The 16,071-nt window shown below is 42.3% G+C and overlaps 1 protein-coding gene across 4 annotated transcripts in view; it reads left to right on the forward strand.

Annotated features, from left to right (window-relative positions):
• NIM1K (NIM1 serine/threonine protein kinase) overlaps positions 1 to 16,071 on the forward strand; it is a 65,918-nt gene that overhangs the window by 34,039 nt on the left and 15,808 nt on the right. For all 4 annotated transcript variants that reach the window (XM_058719022.1, XM_058719012.1, XM_058719029.1 and 1 more), the window contains one exon: positions 13,899 to 14,922. In XM_058719022.1, the coding sequence (XP_058575005.1) occupies positions 14,634 to 14,922 (289 nt within the window). In that variant the 5' untranslated portion in view covers positions 13,899 to 14,633. The remainder of the gene's footprint in view (positions 1 to 13,898; positions 14,923 to 16,071) is intronic.

Raw genomic sequence — 16,071 nt, forward strand, 5'->3', positions numbered from 1 at the left:
TGTGATAAAGGTTTCAAATCCACCTGAACTTTTTATATGGTAAAAGTAAGAGCTTTTCTTCTGGAACACTGTTCTCTCCCTCCCTGACCATAGCCCTTCAGCCTCCTGTCATGACAGACCTTCTTGAGTTCTGCTCAGATAGAGAAGAACGATGTTTTCCCATCACCTCCTAAGGCCATCCTTCAAATGTTCTTCCCTGCTTCTCAGTGAACATACTACATCAGAGTTGAAGGAAGTTCTAAGGCAGCAAAAGAGCAATGTCTGCTTTGACTTGCAAATATTTTTAGACCCCTAAAAATAAACGATAAGCTGCAAATAGGCATGAATGTTTGCACACTGTTTCCTAAATTCATTATTTCTGAGGAAACGAAGACTACATTTTGTTTTTCTGGTGTGATTCAATCCATGATTCCGTTCTGTACCTTAATGCTATGCCTTACTCAACCCTGTGCCTTAATGTCCTTCCTTATTTCTTTAGAGGCTGGCATATTCCCTCAGAGGAGATGGGAAGATTTGTGTTTTGGAAATGAATTATGTATGAGATTGAAGTCTTTATGGGGAAGGCCCTGGGTTTCTGCTATGTCCTGATTGGAGCATGACAATGTTCTCTTCCCTATGTGTTTGAAATTCCTGGTTCCACACGTTATAAGGTTTACTTACACAGCCTCCACTCTTATGGAGTTAATAATCAGGACATCAAAGGCAACTTTCTTTCTCTCTCTTTCTCTCTCTCTCTCTTTTTACTTAAATGCATATTTCCATTTTTCTATCATTTTATTTTTTTCATCACAATAAGTGTACTCTTTAATCCTTTCCCTATTTCCCTCATCCCCCCCACTCCTCCCCCTGGTTACCATGAGTTTGTTCTCTATAGATAACAATCTATTTCTTGGGGTTTTTTTCCTCTCTTTTTTTCCCCTTTGTTTTATTTCTTAAATTCTACATATGAGTGAAATTATATGGCATTTGTCTTTCTCTGACTTATTTCACTTACCATTATACTCTCTAACTCTATCCATTTCATTGAGAATGGCAAGAGTTCATTCTTTTTATGGCTGAGTAATATTCCATTGTATTTATATACCATATCTTCTTCCTTATCCATTCATCTATTGATGGACACTTGGGCTGCTGCCGTAATTTGGCTGTTGTAAATAATGCTGCAATAAACATACAGGTGCGTGTATCCCTTTGAATTAGTGTTTTTGTGTTTTGGGGGTAAATGCCCAGTAGTGTGATTCCTGGATTGTAGGGTAATTCTATTTTTAACTCTCTGAGGAACCTCCATACTGTTTTCTACACTGGCTGCCCCGCTCTACATTCCCACCAACAGTGCACAAGGGTTCCTTTTTCCCCACGTCCTCGCCAACATTCGTTGTTTCTTGTGCTTTTGATTTTAGCCATCCTGACAGATGTGAGGTGACATCTCATTGTACTTGTGGTTTGTGGCTCCCTGATGGGCGATGGTGAGCGCCTTGTGATGTGTCTGTTTGCACAATTAGCTTTTTTAACTTTCCTAGGGCTTCGTTTTGTTTTTTGTTTTTGCTTCAATGTATGAAGAGAATGACAACCCCCCACATTGTAGGACCCACATCGTAGGACTGTCGTGTTACGCATCCATCCATCCGTTTGGCACTGTCACCTGTTGTAAAATACCTAACATTTTAAAACTACGAATGTATTTTTGATCTAGTGGATTGTAGCAATCTTTTTCTGAAGCGCATTATAGAAAAGTTTAAACAGATGCAAAAACGGTGCAAAGCATGTGGTAAGTCTCTGGGTGCTCGTCATGCAGCTTTGAAAGTGTTCAATTCATGACCCATCTTGTTTCATTTAAGTTTCCATTATTCCCTTCACTCCTGATCATTTTGAAGGAGATTCCAGGCGTATCATTTCACCTAACAACGCTTTTTCCCAGAACTTTGATTTTTTTAAGTTGACTTATAGCTGACACACAATGTTACGTTAGTTTCAGGTGTAGCACATAGGGATTCAACAAGTCTATACTTTATGTTATGTTCACCACAGGTGTCGCTACCACCTGTCACCACACATTTTTACAACACTATTGGCTATATCCCCTATGCTGTACCTTTTATCCCTGTGACGTATTTATTCTATAACTGGACACCGTATCTCCCACTGCCTTTCACCCATTTTGCCCATCCCTCTCACCACCTCGGCCTGGCAACCATCCATTTGTTCTCTGTATTTATGGATCTGTTTCTGCTTTTTGCTTGTCTACTTGTTTTGTTTTGTTAGCTTCCCTATGTAAGTGAAATTATAAGGTATCTGTCTTTCTCTGTCAGACTGATTTCACTTCACATTCTACACTCTAGGTCCATCCATGTTGTTGCAAATGGTAAGATCTCATTCTTTTTTATGGCTTAGTAATTTTTATGGCTTATTGCTTGTATATATGTACCACATCTTCTTTTTCCATTCATCTATCAATGGACACTCGGATCGCTTCCAATCTTGGCTAACATGAATAATGCTGCAATAAACATTGGGGGCGCATATATCTTTTTGAATCGATGTTTTTGTTCTCCTTACGTAAATACCCAATAGTAGAATCACTGGGTCATATGGTATTTCTGTTTTTGGAGGAACTCCATACTGTTTTCCACAGTGGCTGCACCAATGTACACTCCTACCCATAGTGCGTGAGAGTTCCTGTTTCTCCACATCCTCGCCAACACTTACTATTTTTGTCCTTTTGATTGTAGCCATTCTGACAGGTGTAAGGTGATACCTCATTGTGGTTTTCATTTGCATTTCCCTGATGATTAACAATGTTGGGCATCTTTTCATATGTCTGCTTTCCAGCTGTATGTCTTCTTTGGAAAAATGTCTGTTTAGGTCCTCTGCCCATTTTTTAAAAATTTTTTTAATGTGTATTTATTTCTGAGACAGAGACAGACAGAGCATGAGCAGCGAGGGGCAGAGAGAGAGAGGGGGAGACACAGAATCCGCAGCAGGCTCCAGGCTCTGAGCTGTGATGCACAGCACAGAGCCTGATGCAGGGCTCGAGCTCACAAACCGTGAGATCATGACCTGAGCCGAAGTTGGTCGCTCAACCGACTGAGCCACCCAGGAGCCCCGATTCTCTGCCCATTTTTAATGAGATTATTCATGTTTTTATTGGTGTTGAATTGTATAAGTTCTTTATATATTTTGGATCTTAAACCCTTATCATTTATATCATTTGTGAGTACTTTCTCCCATTCAGTAGGTTGACTTTTTGTTTTGTTGGTGGTTTCCTTTGCTGTGCAAAAGCTTTTTCTTTTGGTGTAGTCCCAACAGTTTATTTCTGCTTTTGTTTCCCTTGCCTCAGGAGTCATATTTAGAAAAATGTCGCTAAGGCCAATGTCAAAGAAATTACTCCTTATATTTTCTTCTAGGAGTTTTATGGTTTCCGGTCTCACATTTAGGCCTTTAGTCCATTTTGAGTTTATTTCTGTGCAAGGTCTAAGAAAGTGGCCCAACTTCTCATCTAACAATTATTTTTAAAGATTTATGTTTGAGCCCACTTAAAACTTTAAACCTTTTTGTAAAAAAAATTTTTATAATGTTTATTTATTTTTGAGAGAGACAGAGACAGAATGCGAGTGGGTTAGGGGCAGAGAGAGAGGGAGACACAGAATCCAAAGCAGGCTCCAGGCTCTGAGCTGTCAGCACAAAGCCTGATTGTGGGGCTCGAACTCACAAGCTGTGAGATCATGACCTGAGCTGAAGTCGGTCGCTCAACTGACTGAGCCACCCAGGCGCCCCTAAACCTTTTAAACACTTTAAACTGCATTTATAATTTATTTCATTTCCTTTTAAATAAAGCATTTTATATGATTAACAAAAAACTTCCAAAATACTAATAATTTTTTTAGTATAGATGACTTAAACATCTAAACAGGGTAAACCTTATGTTTTCTTAAATACAGTCCAATGCTATTTATAAACAATAAAATTCCAACTCAAAACCACAAATCTAAACCAATTATTCAATTCTTCATTGAAAATTAGCATCACAAAACTGTTTTTACTTTATTCTGCTAAATTTTCTTCACAAGTACATAAAATGCCAGTTTTATACATCATCAAAACGAAAGTATTAATACTATGGGATTTGAGTCTCTTAAACATTTCTGTTTTTAATGATAAATCTTCCCAGAGTTAAAATATACTCGATCACTGAGGAACTACTATGTCATTCTAGATGTCACAGAGACAGGCATTTCCCAAGCCAGTCTGCGATGTGGATTAAACTCAACAAATTTGTTTTCTGTTTCGTTCTATACTGAACAGTTTTACTAATCTTCTTGGGACCCAAATTCCTACAGATATTTTAACCGACAGTTGAGCATTTTATAGCTTTGTCTAACTCTGAGGTCAGAATTATAAGAAAAATGCCCATGACAAAAAGATATTCTGGGAGAACGAATTACATGGCTAAGTAAACTTCGAGGACACTGCATTAAACAAATAAATAAATAAAACACTGTGTGTGTGTGTGTGTGTGTGTGTGTGTGTGTGTGTGTGTTAAATATTACAAGACTGTAAGGTACTAATGCAGATATCTGTGCCACTCCCAGGTGACCTTGACTGTGGACCTCTGGATGACCCTCCCCTTTTCTTCTGGTGATGTCCCTAGAAAACCTAGAGCAGACTGCAAATTGGCAACCTGAATGCCAAATCTGGCCTGATAGTTCAGTTTCACTTGGCCACACAGTATTTTAAAAATATTTAATACACACACACACACACACACACACACACACAAACTCACACACTTAATCTACCATTTAAAAATTGAGAGAGTTCACCAAAGATTTCTTGATTTCCAGCTGCTTTTAACAAAAGGCCAAGCAAAAGTAAGCCTGCATTCTAGCATGGCCTCTCTGGCTTAAACTGAGTATGGACTTCCTTGTCATGCCGAGTTGGGCACTGTGGAAGGCATGGGCCTTGCACTAAGCCCCATAGAACACCTGCATGGCCCTCTAGGTGTTTGAGTCTGTGACCTTGGTGGCTGAGGTTGACCTTGATGGCTGAGGGAACCTCACATGTGGTAGAATTCTGTGGGAGAAGAGCTGATGTCATAAGCTCGTCAGACTGGGTGGATTGGCCATGGACGGTGGGTGTCCGTGGAATGGAGGAGACCTGGGCTGAGTGGCTGGCAAAGTAGCCTGGGATGTCAAGCAGGGCAAGGGGGAGTATTAAGAACAGCTCTGCTATTCATCAGTAGGGCACACCCAGTTCATACTGATTTTCCATTTGCTTCAAAATTTCCCAACTGCTCCCCATGGAGATCTTGACATGTGTGTTGAGAAATAAAGAGCTAAGAGCAAAAGCTAAGACAGTGCAGATGATTTTTAAGTTGTAAAATATATTTTTTAAATGAAGCCTATTTGGGGCGCCTGAGTGGTTCAGTCAGTTGAGCCTCTGACTTCGGCTCAGTTCGTGGTCTCACGGTTCCTGGGTTCGAGCCACACATCTGGCTCTGTGCTGACAGCTCAGAGCCTGGAGCCTGCTTCAGATTCTGTATCTCCCTTTCTCTTGCCCCTCACTGCTCGTGCTCTATCAAAAATAAATAAACATTAAAAAGAATAATAATAAATGAAGCAAACTATTTGCTAAAAGTTCTCCCAGAAATGCACCATGCCTGAGAAGGATTACATGGGATTCGGCTATCAGTGTAGCCAGTTGCCGCACAGAAAACCCAGCTTTTCTTCTAAGCAAACCAGTGCCTGCCCTTGCCAGCCAGGGGAAAAGGTCCTCAGAAAGCCTTGCCTAGTTTTGTAATTTAAACTCAGACAAAGAGAACAAAGGCCAGATGGTTTTCTTTGATTTACTCTTCGCAGTGGGTTGCAAGTCAAGAGCATGAATTACTAAGTAAGTTCAGTTTTCTTTAATCTTAATGCATTGCTATGCAACAGCAGTAAGCTAATAATTAAGGACCGATCTGCCTCCTCCGGAAGCTTTGAGCTACAGTGATGTGACTTCATGTTTTTGGCTGATTGGGTTTCTAAGCTTTCATAAACATTGGTCGAAATCAAATGGGCAAAAGGGAAAACCCTTAGCAAATGCATCTGAGAAAAGGAAGATTTCATCCACAACTAGATATGTCATCATTTCCATCATTTGCATATTTTTGGCATGATGTAACTTGACATTTTGGGCCACTACTAGAAAGTAATGTAAATGCAAGCTATTTGTAGCAAGCCCACGACCTGCAGTCAGGATTTCTACTTCCAAACATCTAAGAAAAGTCTTTAGGGAAAAAAAAAACTTTCTGCAAAATAAAAACGAGTATTCTTTATACACATATCCAAGTGGGATTTATCTTTCCGTTAGATTTTTTTCTTCTACTTTTTTATTGTATTGGAATATCTGGGAATCTGGAACTTTCCCTCATTCATTACTATTTTTGAAATTTGTTGGCAATTCGAGTACAACAGGAGTCATATGTCTTACTTTACTGGGGACACGATAGTGTGACTCTGGGAACTCTAATAATTAGATGTTGGACTTAAAATTTTTTTTTTAATATTTATTTATTTTTGAGAGAGACAGAGACAGGATGCGAGTGGGTTAGGGGCAGAGAGAGAGAGAGAGACACAGAATCCGAAGCAGGCTCCAGGCTCCGAGCTGTCAGCACAGAGCCCAACGTGGGGCTTGAAATCACGAGCTGTGAGATCATGACCTGAGCCGAAGTCGGTCACTCAACCGACTGAGCCACCCAGGCGCCCCAGATGTTGGACTTTCTAAATGGATTGCCAAATTTTCTTTTTTCTCTATTGTTCATCTCTTCTAGATTTTTTTTTTTTTTACACATCTTCAATTGAAATATTTAATTTCCCTTTCCAAAAGAGTTTTCTTGTTCTCTGAGGGCTTGTGTTTGTTTGTCTGTTTTAGCATTTCGTCCTGGTTTTATGGATGCAATGTCTTATCTTTGGTCTCCTGCTTCCTGCATTGCTGTTCCCTTCCAGCTCCTTTTGGTGTCATTTTAGCTGGGTATGGTTTTTGTCTTTCATTTCGGAGCCTTTCCTCAGGTGCCTGGTCCTTCTTGGCTGGACATGCATTGTAAGCAGAAGGCCCTAAAATCTGACTGGAAGCTCCCTGCCTGCCAGGGAACCTGGCACCTGGGGGACTGCATGGCAGGTGGTCAGGCGGCTTTTGTGTTGAAGAATTTGCATATATTGGTTTCAGGAGGTCTTTTCTCTTGAGCTGTTTGGTTTATCCAAAAGAGGAATCCAGGGCACCTGGCTGGCTCAGTCAGTAGTACAGTGACTCTTGATCTCAGAGTTGTCAATTTGAGCCCCACGTTGGGGGTAGAGTTTACTTAATCAGCAAACAAACAAACAAACAACAAGGGAGGGGGGGGAGAGGAATCCCGTGCCTGGAAGATTATATGCTTGTTTCCCTCCATTTTGGGAGCTCAGAGTGCAGGGGTGCAGAGAGAAGAAGGGGCCGGTGTATCCCACAAAGCAGAGTCTGACTGAACCCTCTGTCCTGCCTGGGCCTTGCATTCCTGAGCTGGGCTGGGGGTAGGAGGAGAAAGTAACAATCTGGCTCTGAAAAGGGAAAGGGCTGGGGCTCTAATTGCACCACATTGCAAACAATCCCCATCATGTTTTTGTCTGCTTCATGCTCCCAAACATGGAGGCACTTGGTCTATCCTGGTCTGAAATCTTCTGAGCATTCAGGAAGGTGAATCTCAAATCTCACTGGCATGCCAACGAGATGGAGGTTGCGGGTTTTGTCACTGTCTTTGCCAAATTACTCACCGCTCCTCAGTTTGCTTTCCTACCCCGCAAAAACACGTTGACATCTCACATTGGCTGCTCTCCTCTCTCTTACTCTCTTTGTCCTTGTGAGTTTATACCCTTTTCCCTCCTATTCCTATTGTGGGTGTTTGGAAGGAAATAGAAATACATGGAAGGGTAAAATTTCCTATATTTAACCAGAATCCCTAATTATGTTTTGATTTTAAAAGCAATCCATTAGATATGAAGAGAATTAGGTATAATGATTTCCCTGCATAACCAAAAGAAAGCAAACCTATTGTGTAAGATGGCAACACATCACATTTTTTAAACTGTTTCCTTTTTTAAGTGTAAATACATGCACATGGAAAAAATGTAAATCATATAAAAGAGTAAATAGTGAAAAGTACACCTTTCTCTCCCTCCAGCTGTCCATCCAGTTCTTTTCCCCAGATGCAGTACTTCCTGCCAGTTCCTTAGATATTGTCTCCTCTCTCTTACATTCTTTTTGTTTTTTTAAATTTGTTTAATGTTTATTTATTTTTGAGAGACAGGGAGAGACAGAGCACGAGCAGGTGAGGGGCAGAGACAGAGGGGAAGACACAGAACCTGAAGCAGGCTCCGGGCTCCGAGCTGTCAGCACAGAGCCTGACGTGAGGCTTGAACCCACGAGCTGTGAGATCATGACCTGAGCCAAAGCCAGACACTTAACCGCCTGAGCCACCCAGGCGCCCCTCTTACATTCTTGCTATCCCATTTACATACACTTTTCTGTCTTCTTAACAGGACGTTTTGCAGATTGCAACACATTCTTTTTCACAAGTGCCTAGCAATCCATTATATATGTATTATCATTGATTTAACCTGTTCCCTATTGATGGCCACGTAAAAAATTTCCAGCTTTTGCTGCAAAACAACCCGGTAGTGAGTATCAGTCTCTCAATCCTCATATTAGAAATAGGCATATTTTTGTGCAGCGTGCATAAGATAAACTCCAGAAGGGGACTCCCCGAAGTGAAGGGTATGTGCACGTGTGCTTTCAGAGCTAGAGCCCAATCTCCCTCCAGGCACGTGGACTCACAGTAGTAATGAATGTAATGGATGAGAGTCCCTGTGTCCCCAAACCCTATCTTGCCGGGACATTACCAAAAATGTTTTTGTAGTTTCCAAATTTCTTTGTAAAAAAATCTAATTTCCGTGTAGTTTCATGTGTATTTCTCGGTTGTAAGTGAGGTTGAGCATCTTCTATATTTTAGAGCCATTTGTATTTTCTATGCAGTGTCTGCTCATGTTCTTTATCATTTTCTTTGGGGATATTGGCATTTTTCTAATCAATTTGTAAAAATTCTTTATCTAAAAATTAGGCCTTTGTCTGTCATACTTGCTGGAAAGCTTTTCCTACCAGTTTATCATTTAACTTGCCTTATTGGTTTATGTTACCTTTTGGCAAACAGAAAGTAAGCATTTGATGTAGTCAAATTTAATGTTTTCTTTTCTGACCTTCTCTGAGATCATAAAAAAACTTTTTTTCTAGTCTTTTATGGTTTCATTTTTTTACATTTACTCAGGTGGTCTGTTTGGAATTTATTTTGGAGTAGGATGAGTTAGGGGTTCAGTTTTTTCCAGTCAGCTTGCAACTTGTTTCAACAGGTTGCAATTCATCCTCAATACAAACCCATGGCAACATTTTTAAAATTGCAAAATTTCTTTATCTGATATAAACAGAAGACTGTCTCCCTAGCCATTGTGGAAAGACAATTGGTCTTAAGGTCATTGCGCAAGAAATTTAATTTGCAGGTAGGGTGTGTGTTATGCAAGATAACGCCTGACACCTGACAACTGAGTCTGACCTTCTTTTCTCGAATTAGGAAGAGAAAGAGGAGCAATTCCTGGGGGCACCTGAAGCTAATCAGGGTAGCAAGCCTAAAAGCCAATTGTAAATCCCAGGCCTGAATGGGGTTCAAGATACGGAGCCCAAATCAGGAGTCGGGAGAACCAGCAGAGATGGCCGAGCTTGGGGAGTCAGAGAGTAGGTTCCAGGAGGCCTGGGTGTGGCGTGGGTGCCTGAGGAGAGCAGATCCTCTGGAAGGGGCAAGGAGGAGGAAGATTTTGCATTTCTAAGCAGCCCTATGGTAATTCTCCGTGGGATGTCGGAATTCCCACTAAACTCTCACCTACACTAGGTTGGGCCCAGAATCCTAACAGCTGAGAGAGGTTAGCTCTGGCCTCAGAAGTATGGACTGAAATAAGCTTTCTGAAATAATTCAAGTAAATCTTGGGATAGCGTTATTATTTTATAAATAAAAATCTTTACCTCTACTAAATCATATCCAAATGTAATGGTTGATAAATTGGTAAATTAATGCATTCCCTCTTCGTCCAGATTTATCAGATACGTGCCAGGCAATGTGCTGAGCTCTGGGAAATAGAATAAGGTGCAGGTCCTTTCCCTCCAGGTGCGTATCTAGTAGGTCAGCAGCAGAGACTGCAGAGCGGTGAGGTGCTCTGGAGTTGCATGAAAGGCCCAGGAAGGACACCAAGCCAAGTTCTTCATAGAGTTTGCTGGAACAGGAGGTGATCAAGCACTGCTTCTTGTCTAAAATCCCTACTCTCTTTATGTAGGTAAAGCTAGAGTTATAATTTCAGAATTATAATTCATGTTACTCCACTTGTCATCTGTGTGGTAACTTTCTGCCAGGGATCGGGGGAGATCCACTCCATCTGCATAGAGACTCTTAGTCTGAGCATGGATTTCAGAGGGTCTGTTAACCCCTTAAAATTGGATGCAAATTATAAGTGCGTGCTGTTTATTTCTGGGGATAGGATCATAGATTCCATGAGAATCTCAAAGGAGAGTGTGATCCCAGAAAGATTAAGAACCAGTGACTAGGGGCACCTGGGTGGCTCAGTCGGTTAAGTGTCTGGCTGGTGATTTCAACTCAGGTCGTGATTTCAGGGTCATGGGATTGAGCACTATGTTGGGTTCCATGCTGAGTGTGGAATCTGTTTTGGATTCTTTCTCTTTCACCCTCTGCCCCTCTCCCCTGCTTGTGCTCTCATTCTCTCTCTCTCTCTCTCTCTCTCTGAAAAAAAAAAAAAGAACCAGTGGCTAGATTTTCTTAAACCTAATTAAGGATCTCTTATCTTAACATTTTAAAAACATTGTAATCAGACCCTAATCTAGAGATGTGTGTGGTTCCTAATACCTGGCCCCTTTTAAACCTCTATCCCTTATCCTTTTTCCAGCTTCCTCTCTCCCTGTGCAAAAAGAGGAACAGAGCTGGGTGGCACTTTACTCTTTTCCTGTCTTTATCTTATTTGGCAACCCCATACTTAACGACAGTAATAATGTAAGCAACTCTGTACTTAATTGTAATAATGTGATATTATCAAACAGAATTGGAAATTCACATTCCCAAGACAATCTCTTATGTTCACTCAGGCTTTTGGTTCAGAATGCTCAAGTTCAAAAATCATGTTCAACACACATTGAGCAAAGACTTTGTTTTTTTTAGTTTTTTTTTATTTAATTTTTTAAAATTTACATCCAAACTAGTTAGCATATAGTGCAACAATGATTTCAGGGGTAGATTCCTTAATGCCCCTTACCCATTTAGCCCATCCCCCCTCCCACAAACCCTCCCACAACCCTCAGTTTGTTCTCCATATTTATGAGTCTCTTGTGTTTTGTCCCCCTCCCTGTTTATATTATTTTTGTTTCCCTTCCCTTAAGTGTATCTGTTTTGTCTCTTAAAGTCCTCATATGAGTGAAGTCATATGATATTTGTCTTTCTCTGACTAATTTCACTCAGCATAAATATCCTCCGGTTCCATCCACGTAGTTGCAAATGGCAAGATTTCATTCTTTTTGATTGCCGAGTAATACTCCATTGTATATATATATACCACATTTTCTTTTTTTTTTAATTTTTTTTAATGTTTATTTATTTCTGAGACAGAGAGAGACAGAGCATGAGTGAGGGAGGGGCAGAGAGAGAGGAAGACACAGAACCCAAAGCAGGCTCCAGGCTCAGCTGTCAGCACAGAGCCCGATGCAGGGCTCCAACTCACGGACCACAAGATCATGACCTGAGCCGCAGTCAGACGCTCAACCGACTGGGCCACCCAGGCACCCCTATACCACATTTTCTTTATCCATTACATCCATCGATAGACATTTGGGCTCCTTCCATACTTTGGCTATTGTTGATAGTGCTGCTATAAACATGGGGGTGCATGTGTCCCTTCAAAACAGCACACCTGTATCCCTTGGATAAATACCTAGTAGTACAATTGCTGGGTCGTAGGGTAGTTCTATTTTTAGTTTTTTTAGGAACCTCCATACTGCTTTTCAGAGTGGCTGTACCAGTTTGCATTCCCACCAGCAGTGCAAAAGAGATCCTCTTTCTGGCATCCTCACCAACACCTGTTGTTGCCCGAGTTGTTAATGTTAGCCATTCTGACAGGTGTAAGGTGGTATCTCATTGTGGTTTTGATCTGTGTTTCCCTGATTATGAGTGATGTTGAGCATTTTTTCATGTGTCGGTTGGCCATCTGGCTGTCTTCTTTGGAGAAATGTCTATTCATGTCTTTTGCCCATTTGTTCACCGGATTATTTATCTTTTGGGTGTTGAGTTTGATAAGTTCTTTATAGACTTTGGATACTAACCCTTTAACTGATATGTCATTTGCAAATATTTTCTCCCATTCTGTCGGTTGCCTTTTAGTTTTGCTGATTGTTTTCTTTGCTGTGTGGAAGCTTTTTATTTTGATGAGGTCCCAGTAGTTCATTTTTGCTTTTGTTTCCCTTGCCTCTGGAGACATGTTGAGTAGGAAGTTGCTGCGGCCAAGATCAAAGAGGTTTTTGCCTGCTTTCTCCCCAAGGATTTTGATGGCTTCCTGTCTTACATTGAGGTCTTTCATCCATTTTGAGTTTATTTTTGTGTATGGTGTAAGAAAGTGGTCCAGATTCATTCTTCTGCATGTTGCTGTCCAGTTTTCCCAGAACAATGTTGCTGAAGAGACTGTCTTTATTCCATTGGATGTTCTTTCCTGCTTTGTCAAAGATGAGTTTGTGGGTCCATTTCTGGGTTCTCTATTCTGTTCCATTGATCTGAGCGTCTCTTCTTGTGCCAGTACCATACCGTCTTGATGATTACAGCTTTGTAGTATAGCTTGAAGTCTGGGATTGTTATGCCTCCTGCTTTGGTTTTCTTTTTCAAGATTGCTCTGGCTATTCAGGGTCTTTTCTTGTTCCATACAAATTTTAGGATTATTTGTTCTAGCTCTGTGAAGAATGCTAGTGTTATTTTGATAGGGAAAGACTTTCTTTATGTAAAACGTTGTGCTCCATGCTGAGGCAGAGAGGAGGGGAACAGGGAATACAGATGAATTAAACCCAGTGCCCACTTTCATGGCGATAAGACATTTTGGAAAAAAGCACAAAGCACAGTAGGGATTCAGAAAGTGATTATTTCTTACTAGAAGATGCAGGAGAAAAAGTCATGAAGATATTCACGCTGGACAGTATTTCTTATCACTGAGGATGCCATAGACTTTTACCTTCCAGTAACATTATCCTCTGTTTCTGCACCTTCAGAATGAGCTGTTGGGCCTGGAGGCTAACACCTGATTAGAAATACCCAGAAAATAAGCTTGGAGAAAAATTAGCCTTTGTCATCAAATGGCACAGAAAAAAGGAGTGGGAACAACCAATATAGGATAAATTGTAAAGAACGTTGTTCTTTGAATCAATGTAAGAATTTTTGAAAACTGATATTAATAGGAAATCTTTATCATCATTAATGCCATATCATTATTTTAAAAGTCTGGCTTTAAAGCAATTTAAGGCAACATGCATATTTCCTAAACATCAAGAAACAGAAAAATAGTTTTGCTAAAACTATTTACAGGCTGTGAGCGCTTTTCTAAAGTGTAGATTGAGGAGTGTGTGTGTACATTTTCTTCTTACTAAATCATCTATAATCAAGCATTTACTACTGACAGTCATAACTGAAATTTGTACAGTGCTTTTTTTTTCTTTTTAGATCAATGCTTACAAGGCAGTTTCACATTCATTATAAATCCTGTACAGTACATTGGCGTAGGCTAATAAATTTTCTTATTCTCTGTTCTTAGGGTGAATCAGCACCTGCCAAACTTTTGAGACAGCTCACGGCTTAGAGGAAGCCTCATCTAAATAAAGGCCGGCTAAAGTGACATTGCAGGGATTTAATCCTTCTCTGGCAGCCCGTGTGACCAGAAGGCTGATTTGCAAGTTTCCACTCTCCTAGGGTCCAGATCACTGGGTCTCGGGGGCCCTGAGGCTGGCCAGCAGGAGAAGTGCAAAATGAAGGAGGTCAGAAGGGAACGGCAGCAGCAGGGACCCGGGGGCCTCCACGGGGCTCTTATATACCACAATGAAATATTCTCCGGCCATCAAAGGAAATAGCAAACTGGAGGCTTTGTCTTGGGACGCAGCCACCTTCCACAGAGCATCAGACTGCATGGTGGGCCAGAAAGTTCCTGGAGCCTGAGCCGGAGAGTGGTTATGGTAATTGGATGTGCGGGCCTATACAGTGAGAGCTGGGAAGTGCCACGTGAGGGAAGGTGGGAAATGTCTTGAGTGAGGTGGGTGGCTCCTGGCCTGGCTGGGCAGACTCTGCTGGCCCGTGTGCCTCTGCCCCCCTCAGACCAAGAAGGGGTCTGCTCATCAAGGAGCCTACCCAGATCTGCAGGCCAGCTGTCACAGACACGGGGCTCTGGCAGGCCCTAACTCCCATCTCCCATCCCCCGGGCCCTTGGCACTGCTCCCCGAGCCTGCCTTCGATTGGTGCCCTTGGCCGAGACGGAGATGTGAGCCTGGGGTGGACGATGACTGCAGTGTACGTGAATGGAGGCGGCCTGGTAACCCCCCACTATGCCAGGTGGGAGCGGCGGGATAGCGTGGAAAGTGGCTGTCAGACGGAGTGCAGCAAGGAGGATGAGGGGCAGCCCCGCCAGCTGACACCCTTCGAGAAGCTGACCCAGGACATGTCCCAAGATGAGAAGGTGGTGAGAGAGATCACGCTGGGGAAACGTATTGGCTTCTACAGAATCCGAGGGGAAATTGGAAGTGGGAACTTTTCCCAAGTCAAGCTCGGGATTCACTCCCTAACTAAAGGTAGGATCTGACCTTCCTGGATTGTCTCCTGTGGTATCAGGACCTAGTGTGGGGACAGGGTTAGGAGGCCAGAGCCAGGGAAGTAGGTGAAGGGACATTACGGTGGCCCTGCTGGGCGCAAGCCCTGTGCCACACGCCTTCCACTGTTACCTCAGTTGGTTTCCACAGTAATGGTGTGAGGTCAGGATTTGTATTTCCATTTGGAGATATGGAAACTAAGATCCAAAGAAGTCAAATGTGGTTTTTGGCAGTTCAATCTCAGAGGATTTTGACTCTAAAACCTCTCCCACCGTATCGTGTGGATGAGCTCACTCAACGTTGAGGGGACTGTGTCCAGTCAGGCCATGGAGAAGTGGGGTGGGGTAGGGCTTGGTTCCCAGGCAACTCATATTCCAAGTCCTTATTTATCACTTCTGTTTGTGTTTGTGTGTCAATGCAAATGGCACAGGAGGCCTCCCAGGTCACCACTGCCAGTAGCTAGCAGGGTTCAGTCTCCCCTCCTCACCTGAGGCTGCTACTTCTGTTATCTCTGGGGGAAAGGCTTTTGATCTCAGGACCTTCTCTGCTTTAGTCTACTCTGTTCTCGTTGTTGCTTGGCTCCTTGCCGTCTAGCAAAGACCCATGTTTCCTTGGATCCAGACACTCCGGACCCCAGATCAGCAGTGCCCACGACTCTGGCTTCAAGGAAGAACTCTACAGAGAGCCCAGCAGCCCTTTGTTGGCTCAGCCCAGTGTGGACTCTCCCCCATGCCACGTGTAACTTAGCTGAAGCCTAGGGATTATCATAAGGGAGTTGTAAGGCAGGAAAATAACATTTGTGACTTGATAAAATTTACCAACTTCCTAAAGCCCATGGACTCTATCCTGTTCCTGAGAGTACTGTACTGACATCTTCTCACCATAGGCCCAGCCTGCTACCCTTTCTCCAGTGTCACTCTTCTCTCATATTAGAGTTGACTCTTATTTTCTTCTCTGCTCCAACCTTCAATTCCATCTCTATGTTTGGCCCCTATATAAAAGTCACCCCCGCCCCCCAACACATATACACACATGTGCACACATGCATAGTCCCAAGTCACTGGAGCTCCAAGTCTCCTGCCGTCTTGCTCAGAGCCCAAGCATCTGGGTTCACATCCTCACATCTCGGCT

Source organism: Neofelis nebulosa, chromosome 1 (assembly GCF_028018385.1).
Source record: "Neofelis nebulosa isolate mNeoNeb1 chromosome 1, mNeoNeb1.pri, whole genome shotgun sequence".
In the NCBI taxonomy this organism is placed as follows: domain Eukaryota; kingdom Metazoa; phylum Chordata; class Mammalia; order Carnivora; family Felidae; genus Neofelis; species Neofelis nebulosa.